Genomic DNA, 20,245 nt, shown 5'->3' with positions numbered 1-20,245 from the left:
ACCACACCTGGCTTTTTTTGTTTGCTTGAGGCAGGGTCTTACTCTCGCCCAGGCTGACCTGAAACTCACTCTAGTCCCAGGCTGTTCTCAAACTCACAGCAATCCTCCTACTTCTGCCTCTTGAGTGCTGGGACCAAAGGCTTGCACCACCATGACTGGCCCTTTAAATATATTTTGAGCTGGGCTTGGTGGCACACGCCTTTAATCCCAGCACTTGGGAGGCAGAGGTAGGAGGATCACTGAGTTCGAGGCCACCCTGAAACTACATAGTTAATTCCAGGTCAGTCTGAGCCAGAGTGAGACCCTACCTCGAAAAACAAACAAACAAAAAAACTAAAAAAAATATATTTTGAAGACCATTGAAAGGCTGGGCATGTGGTTTAGTTGGTAAAGTGCTTGCCTAGCATGTTCTAACCTAGGGTTCCATCCTACTACTGCTTAAATACAGGCACATTGGTGCACCCCTATAACCTCAGCACTCTAGAGGTAGGAGGATCAAGAGTTCAAGATCATTCTTAACTACACAGTGAGCCCAAGGCCAGCCTAGGCTTTCCAGGACCCTGTTTTGAGAAAGGGAAATGAGGGCTGGAGAGATGGCTTATCGGTTAAGGTGCTTTCCTGCAAAGCATAATGACCTGGGTTTGGCAACCCAGTATTCATATAAAGCCAGATGCTCAAAGTGGCATATGCATCTGGAGTTCACTTGCTGCAGCTGTTGGTGCTGGCACATTGTCTTTCTCTTTGTGTGTCTCTCTTTGGTCTCCCTCTGCTTACAAAAAAACAATAATTTGTTAAGGGGAGGAATGAGAGTTTTCATCAGAAAAACATGCCCTTCACCGTGGATTTCTGGCATTGGTTACGTCAAGGCTCCTGAGAATGTGCTAGGTTGCAGCTGCTCCACCATACCCATGCTGTGTGTCCTCTGGTGCTTTCCAGAAGCCATAAGAATGCTAAGTGTCTGGGGCTGGAGAGATGGCTTAGCGGTTAAGCGCTTGCCTTTGAAGCCTAAGGACCTTGGTTCGAGGCTCGGTTCCCCAGGTCCCATGTTAGCCAGATGCACAAGGGGGCGCACGCATCTGGAATTCGTTTGCAGAGGCTGGAAGCCCTGGCGCGCCCATTCTCTCTCTCTCCCTCTATCTGTCTTTTCTGTGTCTGTCGCTCTCAAATAAATAATTATAAAAAAAAAAAAAGAATGCTAAGTGTCTGCCACGAGGTCCAGTCAGTCCAGGAGACCAAGTCTGTGATTGCTGAGGAGGCAATGTGACTTTGGAGCCCTGGGTACCTAATGACCACACTAGCATGAACGTTTTTGTTTCTTTTATTTATTTATTTTACATTTTTTGGTTTTTCAAGGTAGGGTCTCACTCTAGCTCAGGTTGACCTGGAATTCACTTGTAATCTCAGGCTGGCTTGAACTCACAGCAATCCTCTTACCTCTGTTTCTTGAGTGCTCCGATTAAAAGCCTGGGCTACCATGCCCTGCACGCCTGGTCTTTTTAAAAGTTTATTTTTTTATTTTTTATTTTGTTGTTGTTTTGCTTTGTGCATTTGGTTTACGCAGTTCCTGGGGAATTGAACCTGGGTCCTTTAGCTTCACAGGCAAATGCCTTAACTGCTAAACCATTTCTCCAGCCCAAAGAAGATTGCTATAACTGCTGCTTTTTTTTTTTTTTTTAAATTTTTTGTTCATTTTTATTTATTTATTTGAGAGCGACAGACAGAGAGAAAGGGGGGGGGGAGAGAGAGAGAGAGAGAGAGAGAGAGAGAGAGAGAGAGAATGGGCGCGCCAGGGCCTCCAGCCTTTGCAAACGAACTCCAAACGCGTGCACCCCCTTGTGCATCTGGCTAATGTGGGTCCTGGAAAATAGAGCCTTGAACCAGGGTCCTTAGGCTTCACAGGGAAGCGCTTAACTGCTAAGCCATCTCTCCAGCTCCTCGTTGTTTTGCTTTGTGTGTGTGTGGTATGCATATGTTTATGTGTTAACATGTATGGGTGCATGCGTGAACATATGAACGGAGGCCATTGGATATCTTCCTTGATTGTTCTCCACCCTCTTTACTAAAGCAGGGTGGATAAAAAGAAACAGAAAGCAGGACTGGAGAGATGGCTTAGCAGTTAAGGCACTTGCCTACAAAGGCTAAGAACCCAGGTTCAATTCTCCAGGTCCCACATAAGCCAGATGCATGCATGCCACATGCATCTGGAATTCATTTGCAATGGTTAGAGGCCCTGGTGTGGCCCCTCTCATTTTTTCTCTCTCTCTCTCAGTCTTGGTCTCCAATAAATAAAAATAAATTAAAAAGAAAAAGGAAATGAGACTACATAGTGAATGCCAGGTCACCCTGGGTTAGAGCAAGACTGCACCTTGAAAAAAAAGATAGATACACCTCTAAACCAAACGGGTTACCACCAACTGCTTTGGATCAGCGGTTTTTATACCGTTGGAGACGTATGTGAGGACTCCTGATAGGCTGATGAACTAGACAGAGGACTGGTTACCTTGAAGTTATACGGAGGCTTCTGATAGGCTGATGAACTAGACAGAGGATTGGTTACTTTGAACTTACACGGAGGCTCCTGATAGGCTGATGAACTAGACAGAGGATTGGTTACTTTGAGCCCACTTGGGGGTTGCCATTAGGGGTAAAAGAGCGATGACAGCCGTAACTGCTTCCCAAGGACATAAAAGGTCTGCTTGGTTTCACCGTTGGAAATGGCCTTCTGCCTCCTTATCAGCAGTGCGGAAGCCCTTTTCATTGATTTCTTCCACTTGAACCTGAACAGAACACAATTCTTTAGATTTCATTGGGTGAGACGTCCAAAATTCGTGAAGGGTTTTGAGGGCAAGAGAGCCTTTCTAGGATGAGCTTAGCTTAATAAGAGTCAAAGTGCCAGACACTCAAAAGTCACTAACACTCCCAAGCCACTGGCTCTCAAATTCTTAAGTCCTGCGAAGAACGACGCGCAGTGCAAACTTAGCACAGGAGTAAGTTCAACAGAAATTTGCCAGAAAAACATAAAGCAAAAGTAAAGCAGAAACAACAGCTCCAAGCAAGGAGGGATCTCAAGTGGGTTTCCCCAGTTTTTTGGGGGGGGGCATGGGTTTGAGATAAGATCTCACTCTAGCTCAGGCTAATCTGAAATTTACTGTGTAATTTCAGTGTGGCCTCGAATTCACAGCAATCCTCCTATCTCAGCCTTCCGAGTGCCGGGGTTGAAGGTGTGTGCCCACATTCCTCACTGCCCCAGTCATTTTAAGTATGAATTCATGGCCGGGGATGGAGATTATTTGGAGATGTAAGCTGGGATACTCTGGCTTCGAGGATACATTGAGGGGGTAATTACAAAAGGAAGTAACAGGGCACTGGGGAGAGGGTGGTGCAAGCCTTTAGCTCCAGCTCTCTGGGGACTGAGGTAGGAGGATCACCAGAATTTGAGGCCAGCCTGGGCTACAGTGAGACCTTGCTTCAAATAAACAAACAAAAGCCTTATAAACCACACCAAGCCAATGAAGGCTGCAACCCCCTAACCTAGCTCATCTCAAAGGAGGCGAACAACAGACACTGAGGCATGGCAGCACCCAGGGACCTGTGTCCCCACACCATCGCTGACACCATCCCTGGAACTGCAGGCAATCAATTCTCAGCTCTGCTCTGAGTCTGCAGTCCAGTGCCATCCCCTAATGGAATAGGGCGAATGGAATGCTGACTCTTCAGGAGCCCCCTGCCTCTCTTAGCCTTGAGCCAGCTCTGCAGCCTTCCAGCTTGGTGACTGGGTTCCTGACCGGCAGTCCCTGCACCCACGTAAGCTCTGCTCTCACCTTATAAGGCCCCTCTGAGCCCCGTAGCCTCTTTAATTCTTTTTTAAAAAATATTTTACTTAAAAACATTTCACTTACTTGTTGGGGCCAGGCATGGTGGTGCATGACTTTAATCTCAGCATTTGGGAGGCAGAGATAGGAGGATCACCATGAATTTGACCTGGAATTCACTACATAGTCTCAGGGTGGCCTTGAACTCCTACCTCTGCCTCCCAAGTACTGGGATTAAAGGCATGTGCCACCGTGCCCGGCTTTTTAAAAAAAAATTTATTTGGGAGCGACTGACAGAGAGAGAAACAGGCAGAGAGAGAATGGGTGCACCAGGGCCTCCAGCCACTGCAAACGAACTCCAGACGTGTGCGCCCCCTTGTGCATCTGGCTAATGTGGGTCCTGGGGAACTGAGCCTCAAACCGGGGTCCTTAGGCTTCACAGGCAAGCACTTATCCGCTAAGCCATCTCTCCAGTCCATGCCGGGCTTTTTTGTTTGTTTGAGGTTGGGTTTCACTGTAGCCCAGGCTGACCTGGAATTCACTATGTAGTCTCAGGGTGGCCACAAACTCACAATGATTATCCTATCTCAGCTTCCGGAGTACTGGGATTAAAGGCGTGTGCCACCACACCTGGCTATAAATATATATATATTTAAAAGTAGTGGATGGAAGCTGGAAAGATGACTTAACAGTTAAAGTGCTTGCCTGCAAAGCCAAAGGACCCATATTCAACTCTCCAGATTCCATGTCAGCCAGACACAAAGGTGAGGCAAGTGCAAGGTAGCACATGCTCACTAGGTGGCCCAAACATCTGGAGTTGGATATCAGTGGCTGAGGCCCTGGTGCACCAATTCTCTCATTCTCTCTCTCTCTCTCTCTAAAATAAAATATTTTTTAAAAAAAGAAGGCCAGAGAGGTTGCTCAGAAGTTAAAGGTGCTTGCTTACAAACCCATCTGTTCCAGTACCCACATAAATTAGTGAACAGGCCCTTGACTTTTGACCCCATCCTCAATTCCTACATGCAAGAACATCTTACCCAATCAACGGGCAGGATGCAAAACTCCAAGTAGGGTTGACTGGGTGGAGTCGGAGACAGCGAATCATGTGGCAGCTTGTGGGTGGGGCTACAAAGGGGCGGGGCCTTGCATGGATCTATAAATGCTTGGAGAGCCACCCCGTTGCGTGCTTGCGCCCTGGAGCTACAGAACGTCTGTCTTGCTATTCTGGGATTTGGAGCAGCACCACTGTCTGTGTGCAGCTAGGTAAGACCCTCTCCAGAGGCCCCTCTCTGCATACGGACATCCCATTGACCAGCCTAGCCAGAAATGCCACCAAGAATTTTGATTTCTGTCTCTGCAGATGAGTAGATTTGACACTGCTTTTGACTCTAGATGCAGCTTGGCTTCCTCTCCGTGGGCTTTGTTACTTTATTTATTTATTCATTGTTTGTTTGTTTGTTTGTTTGTTTGTTTTTCGAGGTAGGGTCTCCTTGTAGTCCAGGCTGACCTGGAATTCACTGTGGAGTCTCAGGGTGGCCATAAATTCACAGCTATCCTCCTACCTCTGTCTCACAAGTGCTGGGATTAAAGGAGTAGGCCACCACTACTGACTGTTACTTTTTTGTAAAAAAAAAAAAAAAAAATTCCAAGGTATGGTCTCACTCTAGCTAAGGCTGACCTGGAATTCACTATATAGTCCCAGGGTGGCCTTGAACTCTGGGCTATCCTCCTACCTCTGCCTCCTGAGTGCTGGAATTAAAAGCATGCGCCACCACACCTGGCTGAAATATATATATATATTTTTTTTCCCCAAGGAGAGAGAATGAGTGAGTATGGGCATGCCAGGGCCTCCTGCCACTCTAGACACATGCGTCACTCCTGGTGAATCCAACCAAGGTCATCAGACTGCAAAGAAGCCATCTTTCAAGGCCTGTTTGTTACTTTGTTGAATTTTTTTGAGACTCTGTTGGGTTGCTGGGGCTGGGCTAGAACTCTAGGCTCTCCTGTGTGCTTGTATTAACAGTATGAGCCACCATACTCTGGTTCACTTCAAAATGTTACTTTTACTTTATTTTGAGATAGAACCTCACTGTGAAGTTTAGGGTGACCTTGAACTCATGGCATTTCTCCTGCTTCATTTCTTCTAATTGCTAGAATTAGACTTGTGAACCACCTTGAATTGTGCTTTGGTTTATATCAAATTAAAATTTCCTTTTTTAAAAGAATGTTTTCTTAATTCATTTTAATTTATTTATTTGAGAGAGAGAAAGAGGCAGAGAGGGAGAGAGAATTGGCACACCAGGGCCTCCAGCCACTAAAATTGAACTACAGATATGGACACCACCATTTGCACATTTGCATATGCATGACCTTGCATTGCCTTGTGTATCTGGCTTACATGGGTCCTGGGAAGTTGAACCTGGGTTTTTTGACTTTGTAGACAGGATTTTAAAATTTTTTTTTTTTTTTGAGAGAGAGAGAGAGAGAGAGAGAAGATTGATACACCAGGGCCTCCAGCCACTGAAATTGAACTCCAGGTGTGTAGTATATGTCACTTTGTGTATCTGGAGTTTATTTGCAGTGGCTCGAAGTCCTGGCATGCCCCTTTCTCTTCCCCCATCTCTTTTTGCCTCCTTCTCTGTCTCAAATAAAAATAAGTTTAAAAAAATATTTTATGGCTGGACATGGTCACACATGACTTGAATCCCTCTGGATTAAAGCACTCGGGAAGTAGAGGTAGGAGGATGACCGTGAGTTCGAGGCCACTCTGAGACTACATTGTGAATTCCAGATCAGCCTGGACTATAGTGAAACCGTACCTCAAAAAAAATTAAAAAATATATGGGCTGGAGGGATGGCTTAGTGTTCAATGGTTAAGGCGCTAACCTGCAAAGCTGAAGGACCCAGGTCCAATTCCCCAGGACCCATGAAATCCAGATGCACAAAGTGGTGCATGCTTCTGGAATTCATTTGCAATGTCTCGCTCTCTCAAATATAAATAAAAATAAAATATAAAAATACTTCAAAAATATTTCAAAAAATAAAAATAGCTGGGGTGGGGGTGGGGCTGGGGCTGGAGAGATGGCTTAGCGGTTAATGTGCTTGCCTGCAAAATCAAAGGACCTCAGTTTGATTCCTCAAGATCCACATAAGCCAGATGTACAAGGTGGCGCATGCATCTGAAGTTTTGTTTTCAGTGGCTGGAAGCCCTGGTGTACGCATTCTCTCTCTCACTCTCTTTCTCTGCCTCTTTCCCTCTCAAATAAATAAATAAATTATTAAATATTTTTTTAAAAGTTGGGGTGGGAGAGATGGCTTAGCAGTTAAGGTGCTTGCCTGCAAAGCCTGAGGATCCAAGTTCGATTCTCCAGGTCCCATGTAAGCCAGATGCACACGGTGGTACATGCATCTAGAGTTCATTTGCAGTGGCTAGAGGCCCTGGTTCACCTATTTTCAATCTCCCTTTCTAATAAATAAAAGTAAATATTAATAAAAATGAGTTGAGGGCTGTGGAGATGGCTTAGCAGTTAAGGTACTTGCCTACAAAGTCTTAAAACTCCTGTTCAAATCTCTAGGTCCCACATAACCAGATGCACAGTGATGCAAGCATGCAATGTCACACACGTGCACAAGGGGGCACACACGTCTGGAGTTTGCTCACAGTGTCTGAAAGGCCCTGATGTACCCATTCTCTCTCTTTCTCCCACTCTCAAAAAAAAAAAAAAAAAAAAGCGGGGCATAGTGGCGCACACCTTTAATCCCAGCATTTGGGAGGCAGGAAGATCACCATGAGTTCGAGGCCAGCCTGAGACTACATAGTGAATTCCGGGTCAGCCTGGACTAGAGTGAAACTCTACCTCCAAAAACCAAAAAAACTTAAGAAAAGCAAAACATTTTTTAAAAAATGAAAAGGAGTTGGCTTCAGCAGTAATTTGTTTGACATGGGCTAGGCCTTGAGTTCAATCAGTCCCCATTAGCAAATACACACTCAAAACAGTATTCACGTACTGTATCATTTTGTTTGTTTCTTTTGGTTTTATCCTACTGTGCCCCATGGTTGGCCTGAAATTTGCCTTATAGATTAGACTGACCTCCAATTTGTAGCAATCCTCCTATCTCTGCCTCCCAAGTGTTAGAATTACAGAGAATGCCATCAAACAGGCCATATTTTCTTCTTGCTCCTTGAGACAGTGTCCCTCTGTAGCCTAGCCTGTCTTGGAAATCAAGTTATTTCTGTATCAGATAGCCCCCAGTGTGAGGGCTACAGTCATGTGCAATTATGTCTAATATCCATATAATAATTTATTTTAAATTTATTGATTGATTTATTTGCATGTATGTGTATGAGTGTGCCTGGGTTTCTTGCCACTACAATCAAATGCGTGTGTCTAGCTTTATATGGGTGTTTGGGTAATTAAACCCAGGCTGAAAGGCTTTGCAAGCAAGCACCTTTAACCACCGAGCCATGTTCTTGACCCTCATGCAGATTTTTGGTTTTGTTTTTCAAGGTAGGTTCTCACTCTAGCCCAGGCTGACCTAGAATACACTCTGTAGTCTCAGGATGGCCTCAAACTCACGGCAGTCTTTCTGCCTCTGCCTCCTGAGTGCTGGGATTAAAGGGATGCACCACCAAGCCCTGGCTGTCTTGCAGTATTTTTATAAAAATGAGTCCTCTCCACCAGGCGTGGTAGCTCACTCATGCAACCCCAACACTCCTGAGGGGCAGACAGGACGATCTCGATTGCCAGGGAATCCTGGGTAGATAGGGAGTTTCAGGCCCGCTCAGGCCATATAGACAATTCCACTCCAGCCTGCACCATACACAAGGCCTTGTCTCAAACAAAACAGAACATTCATAGTGGCTCATACCTCTAATCCCAGCAATTAGAAGGCTGAGGCAGAAGGATCACCCAGTTCCAGGGTAGTTTGGGCTACAGAGTGATTTCCAGGTCATCCTAGGCTAGAATGACATGTTCCCTTAAAAAAAAAAAAGGTCGCATCCCCCTTCCCCAAAAAAGTCCTGGGGCTAGGGATATGGCTCAGCAGCTAAAGGTGTTTGCTTGAAAAGCCTGCTAGTCAGGGCTCAGTTCCACAGTGTACCCATTTAAAGGCAGATGCACAAAGTGGCACATGTACCAGGAGCGCATTTGCACTGGCAAGAGGCCCTCACATGCCTATGCACCTCTTCCTCTCTCTTACTCACTCTCTCTTTCTCTCTCAAATAAGTATTTTTTTTTACAGAAAACAAATCAAGTTTTTTTTCAAAGCAATTATACTTTACCCTGAAATGAAGACACTAATGTCAGTTCATACAAAACCAGTTCCTTTATTGTCTAAAATGATCTCATAATTCATGAAGGTCTTAAATGGATATGTGTTCTATTTGTGGTATTTTAGAGTCACCTAGTAGTTGAATAACCTTGTCTCTGTTTGGGTCATTAGGGTCTGAATGGGAAGCTGATTTCAGCCATCACATTTCCTCAAGGGCTGTTTTCAGTGGAATGTTCAACGCTCTTCACTGCTTTGATGGGCACATGCTTCTTCCCCTGAAACGTCTCACGTTAGCTGCACTGTTGAAGTGTCCCAGCCCAACTTTCAATCACATGACATCTCTCACTGAATAGGTTGCCACTTTTCACAAGATGATAACCTCCTTTATAGTAATCATTGGGGTCTTCCTGCTTGTCATTGGAACACAGGATGTCCTTCTCCTGCTCTGGGAAGTCTCCCCTACAGTGGGGACAGACACTTGGTGCTGAGTTTCAGGTTTCATTTGAGCTTTATCCTTCTTGCTCTTGGTACTTTTCTTTCAGGCCTGGAACTCAAGCATGATCTGCTCCATGGCAAGACTGGTAATTGCCAGGCACATATACACTTGGGTGGTTCAAATGAGGTTTTTGTGTTTTTAAGTTTTTTTGGTATTTCGAGGTAGGATCTCACTCTAGCCCAGGCTGACCTGCAATTCACTCTGTACTCTCAGGGTGGCCTCAAATACTGGGCTATCCTCCTACCTCTGCCTCCTGAGTACTGGGATTAAAGGTGTACACCATTATGTTGAGCCCTAAATAAAATATTGTTTAAAAAACTTATTTGAAAGACTATACTTTCAGGGATCACTTCTATAGTTCCTTACTAGAGAAGTTTCTCTGACTGTGTAGAGCACCGGAAACCACGAGGAGGAGACACAGCGTTCTCTCCTGAGCGTGAAGCTGGCACGGGCATCGCGCGGTGTGACTGCCCGCTGCCATTGATGATTGTTCCCCTGTCCCCGGAGAGGTGGAGGGAGAGAGCGCAGTCTGAGTGGCTAAAAAAATAATAATAATAAAAAAGATAACTAAAAAAAAAAACTTATTTGAGGGCTAGAAAGATGGATTAGCAGTTAAGGAACTTGCCTACGAAGCCTATGGACCCATGTTAGACTCTCCAGGTCCCACAAAAGCCAGATGCACAAAGCAAGTGCAAGGCTGCATATGCCCACTAGATGGTGCAAGTGTTTGGAGTTTGATTGAGAGTGGCTGAGGCCCTGGCATGCCTATTCTCTCTCTGTGTCTCGCTAAAATACAATTTAAAGCCAGGCATGGTAGCGCATGCCTTTAATCCTAGCACTCGGGAGGCAGAGGTAGGAGGATCACCATGAGTTTGAGGCCACCCTGAGACTACAGAGTGAATTCCAGGTCAGCCTGAGCTACAGTGAGACCCTACCTTGAAACCCCCAACCCCAAATTATTTTGGCCTGGAGAGATGGCTCAGTGGTTAAGGCATTTGCCTACAAAGCCAAAGGACCAGAGTTCAATTCCCCAGTACCCATGTAAAGCCAGATGTACAAGGGGACTCATGTGTCTAGAGTTCATTGGCAATGTTGGGAGGCCCTAGCATACCCATTCTCTCCCTCCCTCTCTCTCTTTCTCTAATCTCTCTATCTGCCTCTTTCATTCTCAAATAAATAATAAGTTAAAAATACTTATTTGCAGCTGGGCATGGTAGTGCACACCTTTAATCCCAGTACTTGGGAGGCAGAGGTAGGAAGAGCACTGTGAATTCGAGGCCACCTTGAGACTACATCATGAATTCCAGGTCAGCCTGAGCTAGAGTGAGACCCTACCTTGAAAAAAAAAAAAAATTATTTGTAAGCAGAGAAAATGAAAGGGAGAGAAGGGGCATGCTAGGGCCACTAGCCTCTGAAAATAAACTATATACATGTGCCACTTTGTGTGTCTGGCTTTAGGTAGGTATTGGGGAATCGGATCCAGGTTGTTAGGCTTTTCAGGCAAGTACCTTAACCACTGAGCTATCTCCAACCCCAAATAAGTATTTTTTCAAGCCCTGAAGTAAAAAGGAAAGTTGAATACAGCCAGTGTGGTGGCACACACCTTTAACTCGGGAGGCTGTGGTAGGATGGCTGTGAGTTTGAGGCCAGCCTGAGACTACATAGTGAATTCCAGGTCAGCCTGAGCCAGAGCAAGACCCTACCTCGAAAAACCAGAAAAATAATAAAAGAAAGTTGAATACAATGGAACAGTTTCATTTCTTGTCTATTTCTTCCCCTACATTCTAATCCAACATGGAAATCCTCCTCTCTATAAAACTTACAAATTAAAATTTCCGCCTCAGAGTTTGCACCTTCCAGATCTACTGTACCACTGTTCTATGCCTCTTACAATTGCATGCTAAAGGTTTTTATTTAAGCGTTGGAGAGATGGTTTAGTGGTTAAGGCACTTGTCTGCCAAGGCTAACAACCCGAATTTGAATTCCCAGCACCCACATAAAGCCAGATGCACAAAGTGGCACATGCATCTGGAGTTCGCTTGCAGCAGCTGGAGGCCCTGGCATGCCCATTCTCTATGGCTCTCTTTTATCTATCTCTGCTTGCAAATAAATAAAGTATTTTACAAAAATATTTTTATTTAGTTTTGGGTATTTTCAGGTATGTACTTGTTTGGTAGACTGTCTCACAGTATAGGCCAGACTGATAGCCAGTTTGCAATGCCCTGCCTCACTCTCCCAGTGCTGGGATTCAGAGGCACAAGCCCACCAGACTCTCAGCTTTTGAGAATCAGTGAGGATACCCATTCCACAGATTCTCCTCGTGTGGTTCTGATTGTCTTGACTTACGTGGACAGAGAATGTGCTTAGGTGGGTCAGTGCTATTTCAGTTGCCATCCTTTGAGGGCCTTGAATGGTAATTAGAGCTGGCTCAACACACAAGGATGGGGTTCAGCTTTCAGGGTCCAATGAGCCCCCTTTCCAGTGGGAACGGGATCCAGAGGAGCAGGGGTTAAACTGTATGACAGTGATGAGCCTGAGCCCAAGTTGGCACACATAGGAAGCTGCCAGCTTTGGGAGCCATGGTTTTGAGACCACCAGATACTGAGTGGATTGTGGTACACTGAGGTCTCCACTATGAGAGAGCAGTCACTGTGACCCTGATTTGGTTCTCAGGATGGGGGAGAAGGGCTTCCTAAGCCTTGGCCTCAAAGGATGTCTTCGCTGGATTCTCGCCCAGCAGATCTCCCAGGATGCACCTCGAGGCCCTGCCCACACTCCTGGATTTGGCCGTGCAGAACCTGCTGAGGGCTGAAGCCTTGGCCGCGTCCGCTCTGGAGGACCTGCCTGGGGAGCTCTTCCCACCGCCGTTCAAGGAGGCCTTCGCCTGCAGAAAGAGCCGCATCCTGAGGGCCACAGTAGCAGCCTGGCCCTTCCCTTGCATCCCTCTGGAGTCCCTGATGCAGACAGATGACCTGGAGACCTTAAAGGTTGCTCTCGATGGACTTGATGACCTGCTTAAGATGAAGGTTTGCCCCAGGTGAGCAAGGGCAGGTACAGGAGGAGAAAGGCCCTGGGATTTCAGCAAAGGGACAACTAGGGACAGGGAGAGTAGGCTCAAAGGGTAACCTATTACTGAGGCCTCAGCCTGGGCTGAACGTATTGGGGAAGGACTGTTAGGTGCGGGACTGATTAGAGCAGAGAGCAGATACGGCTACAGCTGATAGAGCCTGAACCCCCACCCCCCACCCCTCTCAAAGGCACTGAAAGTGGGACCAGAAAGGATTCAAGGGGAGCAGAATGGAGGGAGGTAGGCAGAGGGCTACATAAGCAGCTCAGAAAAGGGTCTTTCCTTGTGTTCCTGAGGCCAAGCAGCTGTTTTTCAGTACTGAAAAACAAAAATTTAGCCTGGCTTGTCGCGCCCACCTCGCCAGCAAGGAAGACGCCACAATCAGGATTCTTCTGTACACACTTCATTGGGGAGTGCCAAGCTGCTAGATGCGAAGACCTCGAACCAGGAAAGGCCACGGGTTATATAGGGTTCTTGACTGCATGTCCACTAATGATTGGTTACCAAAGGATATGTGACCGCCAGTGATTGGTTACTCCCTGGATACCTCATTAGCATCTGCCCACACCAGGTCGCTTGCGTAAGTGAACATGCGCACCGTGCTTATTTACTTCAACTGTGACCAAGAAGAAACCAGAAACCAGAATCTTGTAATGGCGTCTGCACGGCTCCTTACACTGGCTTGGTGGGACACATCTTTAATCTAGAACTAAGAGGCTGAGGTAGGAGGATCACTCACTTCCAGAACAGCCTGGGCTATATTGTGAGTTCCTGGTCAGCCTCCTCTAGACTGAGGCGGCCTCTGCCTCAGGAACATACACACACAATTTTATAGGCAGAGCAGAGGAAGGGAGAGCAGACATGTTGGGTATGGAATAAACACAGACTATGAGTTGGGTCCTGGTCTGTATTCTGAGACTTCTCCCTGTTTGACCCACAGGAGGTGCAAACTACAAGGGCTGGATTTGCGGAATGTGCACCAGAACTTCTGGAAGGTCTGGGCTGGAGTTGAGAATGGTGGCAGCTCAGCTCAATCACACCTAAGCCATCCCTGCAGGGCCTTCAGGTGAAGCGGCCCCGCTCCGTGCTGGCTGACCTCTACCTCAGGCTCCCCTTTCTGGAGGAACACCAAGCCTACCTGTGCGGTGGGCCTGGCAGAGAAAAAGCTCCCTCCAGCTGCACTGTAAGAAGATGGAGATCTGGGCCCTGCCCGTCAACACTGTCGTCGAGATCCTGAAAATTTTCCAGCCAGACTCCATCGAGGAGCTGGAACTGAATGCGCTGTGGGAGCTGGAAGCCCTGGCCTGCTTCACACCTTACCTGGGCCAGATGAGAAATCTGCGCAGATTCCTTCTCGCTGGAGTCTACAAGACTGTCCCCATCTGGGGAGAGCTTTCGCCAGAAATGGAGAACTTTGGCACCCAATTCTTCTCTCAGTCCTCCAAACTCAGAAGACTCCAGGTTCTCTCCATGAATGGTGTCTACTTTCTCAAGGGTCACCTGAAAGAGGTGCTCAGGTAAGGAGGACGGAGCTGTTCCTGCCTTCCAGATGACACCTTTATCGCTTTGTTTCATTCCAGGAAGGCGCACACTGTAGCCCAGGCTCACCTGGAACTCACTGTGTAGCCCCAGGCTGGTCTCGAACTCAGAGATCCTGAATCTCCAACCTCAGCCTCCAAAATGCTAGAACTAAAGACTTATGCCACCATGGCTGGCTTTGGTTTATGTCTTACATAAAGATCCATGGGCACCTCTGTCTGCCACACACTGTGGATTAACAGTGATGGAGACATTAGAATAGCTGAGCATTGCCAGGTGTGGTGGCGCACACCCTTAATCCCAGCACCTTGGAGGTAGAGGCAGGATTGCTGTGAGTTCGAGGCTAGCCTGAGATGTCAGAACAAGCTCCATTCAGTCTGAGCTAGAGTGAGACCCTACCTCACTAAAAATAGTAATAATAATAAAAAAAAAAAAAAAGCTAAGCATTGTCTTACTTCCATTCTATCTGAAAAATGGGGCTGGGGAGATGGCTGAATCGTTAAAGGTGCTTGCTTACAAAGTCATCCAGCCTGGGTTCAATTCCCTGGCCTTTCACATAAAGCCTGACATGCATTCCAGTGCAGTGGCAAAAGACCCTGGAATACACACACACGCACACACCATCCTGGGTTTGACTTCCATCACATGGACAGAATGACCTTGGTCCAAGTGTTCAAGGTCAATCCCACAACTAACACCGACATCTTTTGCCAGAACTAACTTCTTTGTTTCTCTGTAGCTCTTTGAAGATCCCTGTAGCAGACAGCTTCAGGTTCGCTGAGATAAACTTCCAGACCAGGCATAGTTATGGAGGAAGAGATATTTATTGAAGCCTACAGATCCAGGGGAAGTTCCATAATGGCAGAAGAAACTGGCTTGCCTTCACAGGACCAAGCAGAGAGAGGGAAGAAAGCACAAGCCTAAAGGTCAAATGCCACAGCACACTTCAGGAACTCCAACTAGGCACACTTTGCATATCTTTAGATTGAAATCTGAAAGCCACCACCATGCCTAAAGATCCACCCAGTGACATTGCCTCTAGCCAGGTAGTCAGCAGATGCAAACTACAAACAATAAAGAACTGAATATATTGGGGGCCATCTATTCAAACCACCACAACCCCCTTGGAGATGCTGCAGATCACTCAGTGCAGTCTTTCACAAGCAGACTTGAATTATCTGTCCCAGTGGCCGGTCACCATCCAGCATCTGAAACACCTGGGCCTCAGTGGTGTTCTGTTATTCCACGTATGTGCAAGGCCCCTTCGAATCCTCCTAGAGACCGTCTCAGCCACTCTGGAGACCCTGAAGTTGGAGGACTGTAGGATGGGACACTCCCAGGTCCGTGTCCTGCCGCCTGTCCTGACCCGATGCTTCCAGCTCACCACAATCAATTTCTTAGAAAACGACGTGGCTGCGCCTGTCCTGAAAGGCCTGTTGCACCTCACCTGCAGCCTGAGACAGCTGACCCTGGAGCTGTACCCTGCCCCCCGGGAAGTCCATGATAGCATGGGTGGTGTTGATTTGGAGCTGTTTGTCCATCTTTGCCCTCAGCTCATGGATACACTGAAGGCCATCAGGCAGCCCAAGTCAGCGTGCTTTGCTGCCGACCCCTGCCGGGAACGCTTGGACAGATGGACCTATAACCAGGAAACCAAATTATGTATCTCTTGGAAGTCTGGGCTCTGAGAAATGAGAGCCAGGGACCAGCAAGTGTCTCACTTGGTGACTTCCGGCACTGCTCAGTGGTGTGGGGGAAGAAACATGTTGGGGATTTCCACGGGGGGGGGGGGGTAGGGGGGATATTGACATGAACAATGGGACTGTGGGAGTCAGAAATACAATTCTTAGCTGGGTGTGGTAGTGCCTGCCTTTAATTCGAGCACTTGGGAGGCAGAGGTGAGAGGATTGCTGAGTTTGAGACCAGTTTGGAACTACAGAGTGAGTTCCAGATTGGCCTGGTCTAGAGTGAGACCCTACCTCGCAAAAGTAAAGAAAGAGAAATACACAGGCTGGAGAGATGGCTTAGCAGTTAAGGCACTTTCCTGGGAAGCCTAAGGACCTAGGTTCAGTTCCCCAGTACCCACATAAGCCAGATGCACAAGATGGCACATTCATCTGGAGTCCGTTTGCAGTGGCTGGAGACCTGGTGTGCCCATTGTCTCTTTCTCTCTCTGCCTCTTTCTCTCTTTCCCTCTCATAAATAAAAAGATATTAAAGAAAAACAGTACTTAGCTAGGTGTGGTAGCACATGCTTTTAATCCCAGCACTCGGGAGGCTGAGAAAGGTTTGCCAGCCTGAGAGTACAGAGTGAATTCTAGGTTAGCCTGGGCTAACAAGATATTGTACCTCAAAAAAAAAGAAGAAGAAGAAAGAAAGAGAAAGATAAACCGGGCATGGTGGTGCATGCCTTTAATCCCAGTAATGGGAAGCAGAGGTAGGAGGATTGTCATGAGTTCAAGGCCAGCCTGAGCTAGAGTGAGATCCTACCTTGAAAAAAAGATAAAAAGAAGAAATACAATTTTTTGTTTGTTTGTTTATTTCTCGGCCTCCCAAGTGCTGGGGTTAAAGGTGTGCACCACCACAAGCCAAGACATACAATTTTTAATTTATAAATAAGGATGCTGACAGGATAGGCAGTTGAGGGGTTCTCCTGAATGGAGTTGGAGAGTGTGAGCTCACCTCTGTTCTCCTTTCCTGCTACCGAGGTCAGAGAGTCCTGTGACTGTAGGAAAGCAAAGACACTCCACTGCCTGACCAGTGAGGCTGAAGCCCAAGAACGTCCAGGCAGACTCACTCTGCAATGAGACCATGTTCATAATGCTGTCAGGATTGCAAGGCAGGATACTTTGTGATGGATAATCTGTTTTTTTTTTAATTTATATGATTTATTTATTTATTAGAGAAATAGAGACAGATAGAGAGAGAGTGAAAGAGAATGGGCATGCCAGGACCTCTAGCCACTGCAAACAAACTCCAGCTGCATACGCCACCTTGTTCATCTGGCTTAGTGGGTCCTAGGGAATCAAACTGGGGTCCTTTGGCTTTGTAGGCAAGCATCTTAACAATGAAGCCATCTCTCCAGCCCCAGATAATCTTTTCTTTTTTTTTTTGAGGTAGGATTTCACTGTAGCCCAGGCTGATTCACTCAGATTGTCAGATTGATTGAGTGCTGGGATAAAAGGCGTGAGCCACCACCCCTGGCCCAATATGTTTATTTTTTTTAAATAAAGTTTTATTGTACCCCAGGCTGACCTCAAGCTCCCTATATAGCTGAGGCTGGCATTGAACTCCTGATTCTCCAGCCTTAGCTTCTCAATTGCTGGGATTACAGGGTTACCACACTTGGCCACTTGAGCCCTTTTGATAGCCTATTTGAATATTAACCCTAAAGATAGAAAAATGGGAAATTAAGGGGTAAAGAGGTTGGGAGTGTGAAACAGTTATACACATTGAAAAATCATAACCAGGTACTAGGAAAACAATGTACAGCCAGGGGAGGAGTAGGGTGAACTTTAACGGGATTGGTGGGTTCCAGGTGGAGAAATACACTGAGGTTTTATAGCAAAATAATCAATTGACAAAACAGAACCTACACAATGGGGGAAAAATATGTGCAAACATTTAAAAATTTATTTATTTATTTAAAGCTGGGTGTAGTGGCACGGGCCTTCTATCCCAGCACTTGGGAGGCAGAGGTTAAGAGGATAGCTGAGTTCAAGGCCACCCTGAGACTACATAGTAAATTTCAGGTCAGCCTGGGCCAGAGCAAGACCCTGCCTCAAAAAAAAAACAGAAGAAAAAAAAAGTATTTATTATTTATTTACTTATTGCTACTGCATACTCCAGACACATGTGCCACTGGCTTTATGTGGGCACTGGGGAATTGAACCTGGGCCATCAGGGTTTGCAGTCAAGCACCTTTAACTGCAGAGCCATCTCACCAGACCACAAAACTTTTTTTTTTTTTTTTTGCAAGAGAGAGTATCACTCTAGCCCAAGCTAACTTGGAACTCACTCTGTAGCCCTACGCTTGTCTTAAACTATAAGTACCCTCCTACTTCTTCCAGCGTGCTGGGTTTTAAGGTGTCTCCCATTACACAGGCCTCAAAGCATTATTTTCCCCGTGAAGTAGGTCCCCTTTCCCCCAGGTAGGGTTTTACTCTAGCCAAGGCTGACCTGGAATTCACAGTTACAATGCTTGTCTAGCATTGCAGGGGCCTGGATTTGATGTCTCCACTAACAAATAAATAAATAAAGCCAGGCGTGGTGGCACACGTACATTCAGGTGGCAGAGGTAGGTGGATCGCATGAGGTAGAGGCCACCCTGAGACTACGTAGTGAATTCCAATTCCAGTTTAGCATGGGCTAGATCAAGACCCTACCTAGAAAAACCAACATGAATAAAAATACAGCTGGGCTGGGAGATGAATTAGCCATTAAAGGCTCTTGCTTGCAAAGCATGCAAGCCTGGGTTCAATTCCCTAGCACCCCTGTAAGTCACAAAGTGGCACAAGTATCTGGAATTTGTTTGCTGTGGCAAGAGGCCCAGGAACACCTATATTCTCTCACTCTTTTTTTTTTTTTTTTTCTGTTTTCTAAAGGCTCTAGTCCAGGCTGGCCTGGAATTCACTACGCAGTCCCAGGGTGGCCTCACACTCCCACAGTTCTACCTCTGCCTCCCAAGTGCTAGGATTAAAGGCATGTGCCACCACGCCCGGCTTTCACTCTCTTTCTCTCAGGGGAACAAAAAAAGGAAAGAAAAACATGCTGGGTGTGGTAGTACAGACCTATACTTCTGGTATTCAGGAGGATGAAATAGGAAGATCTCAGATTCCAGGTGAGGCTGGGCGTGGTGGCGCTCGCCTTTAATCTCAGCACTGGAGAGATAAAGGTAAGGGGTTGCCATGAGTTGGAGGCCGTCTTGAGACTACATAGTGAGTTCCAAGTTAACAAAATGGAGTTCCTCTGGTCAGCTTTCAAAATGGAGTTTGTACGGTGAGCGTGGTCCTTTCAGTGCCCACTTAAATCCAGATGTACAACACACGTACAAAGTGGTGCACGTGTGTGGTGAGACGGAGCTGAGACTTCATAATGAATTCCGGGTCAGGCTGGGCTAGACCAGGACCTTCCCTGGAAATACAGAACAAAACAATTCCAGGTGAGCTGCTTCGGACAAGGGCTCATTAAGCTTCAAGTCTGGTGGCGCAGTTATCAGCTGAATTTGATGCCAGCTGGGGACTACAGATCAGCCTGAGCTAGAGAGTCTGCTGGAGGAAAAAAACATGCTCAGAACATAAACAAAATTTACAAGTCAGGAAGAACTAGAAGTCTTAGTAAGCTCCAGAAACTGAAGACTCACAAGGCTTCTCTGTAAGGGTATATAAATAGTAACAATTGGGTTTAAAGGCATGAGCCAGCACACCCAACTGAAAATTAAAAAAAAAAAAAAAATATTCTTATTTATGTACATAAGCAGAGAGAAACAGAGAAACGAGTGATCCAGGGCCTCCAGCCACTGCAAATGAACTTCAGATGCATGTGCCATTTGTGCATCTGGCTTTGCATGGGCATGAGGAATCAAACTCTGGTCATTAGGCTTTGCAGGCAACTGTCCCACTGAACCATCTCTCCAGCCTCCCCCTCCCCCACCTTTTTATTCTTTTCAATTTTTTAATTAACAACTTCCATGATTATAAAAAAATATGCCATGGTAATGCCTTCCTTCCCCCCATTATCCCCTTTGAAACTCCACTCTCCATCATCTCCCCCCTATCAATCAGACTCTCTTTTATTTTGATGTTATGATCTTTTCTTCCTCTTATGATGCCCTTGTACTGTGAAATCATGGATATCCAGGCCATTTTGTGGCTGGGGGGAGCACGTTGTAAGGAGTCCTACCCTTCCTTTGACTCTTACATTCTTTCCACCACCTCTTCTGCAATAGACCCTGAGGCTTGGAAGGTCTGATAGAGATATTGCAGTGTTGAGCACTCCTGTCACTTCTTTCCAGCACCATGATGCCTTCTGAGTCATCCCAAGGTCACTGCCATCTGAAAAG

General features: G+C 46.4%; 1 protein-coding gene and 1 non-coding gene across 2 annotated transcripts; both read left to right on the top strand.

The window, feature by feature from the left end:
- Window positions 1-9,906: 9,906 nt before the first annotated feature.
- Window positions 9,907-10,117, top strand: LOC123461032. The gene has a single exon (XR_006637356.1). It is a non-coding gene; the product is annotated as a small nucleolar RNA U3 (small nucleolar RNA).
- Window positions 10,118-12,329: 2,212 nt separating this feature from the next.
- On the top strand, window positions 12,330-15,873 carry LOC123460651 (PRAME family member 12-like). The gene is made up of 5 exons (XM_045149079.1): window positions 12,330-12,616; window positions 13,587-13,641; window positions 13,754-14,163; window positions 14,925-14,957; window positions 15,294-15,873. Exons 1-5 carry the CDS (start codon window positions 12,330-12,332, stop codon window positions 15,871-15,873), a joined length of 1,365 nt encoding a protein of 454 aa, XP_045005014.1.
- The last annotated feature ends 4,372 nt before the right edge of the window (window positions 15,874-20,245 follow it).

This window comes from Jaculus jaculus, chromosome 5 (genome assembly GCF_020740685.1).
Source record: "Jaculus jaculus isolate mJacJac1 chromosome 5, mJacJac1.mat.Y.cur, whole genome shotgun sequence".
Taxonomy (NCBI): Eukaryota; Metazoa; Chordata; class Mammalia; order Rodentia; family Dipodidae; genus Jaculus; species Jaculus jaculus.
Note: the sequence above shows the minus strand (reverse complement) of the source record. Positions and strands in the feature narration are given on the sequence as shown.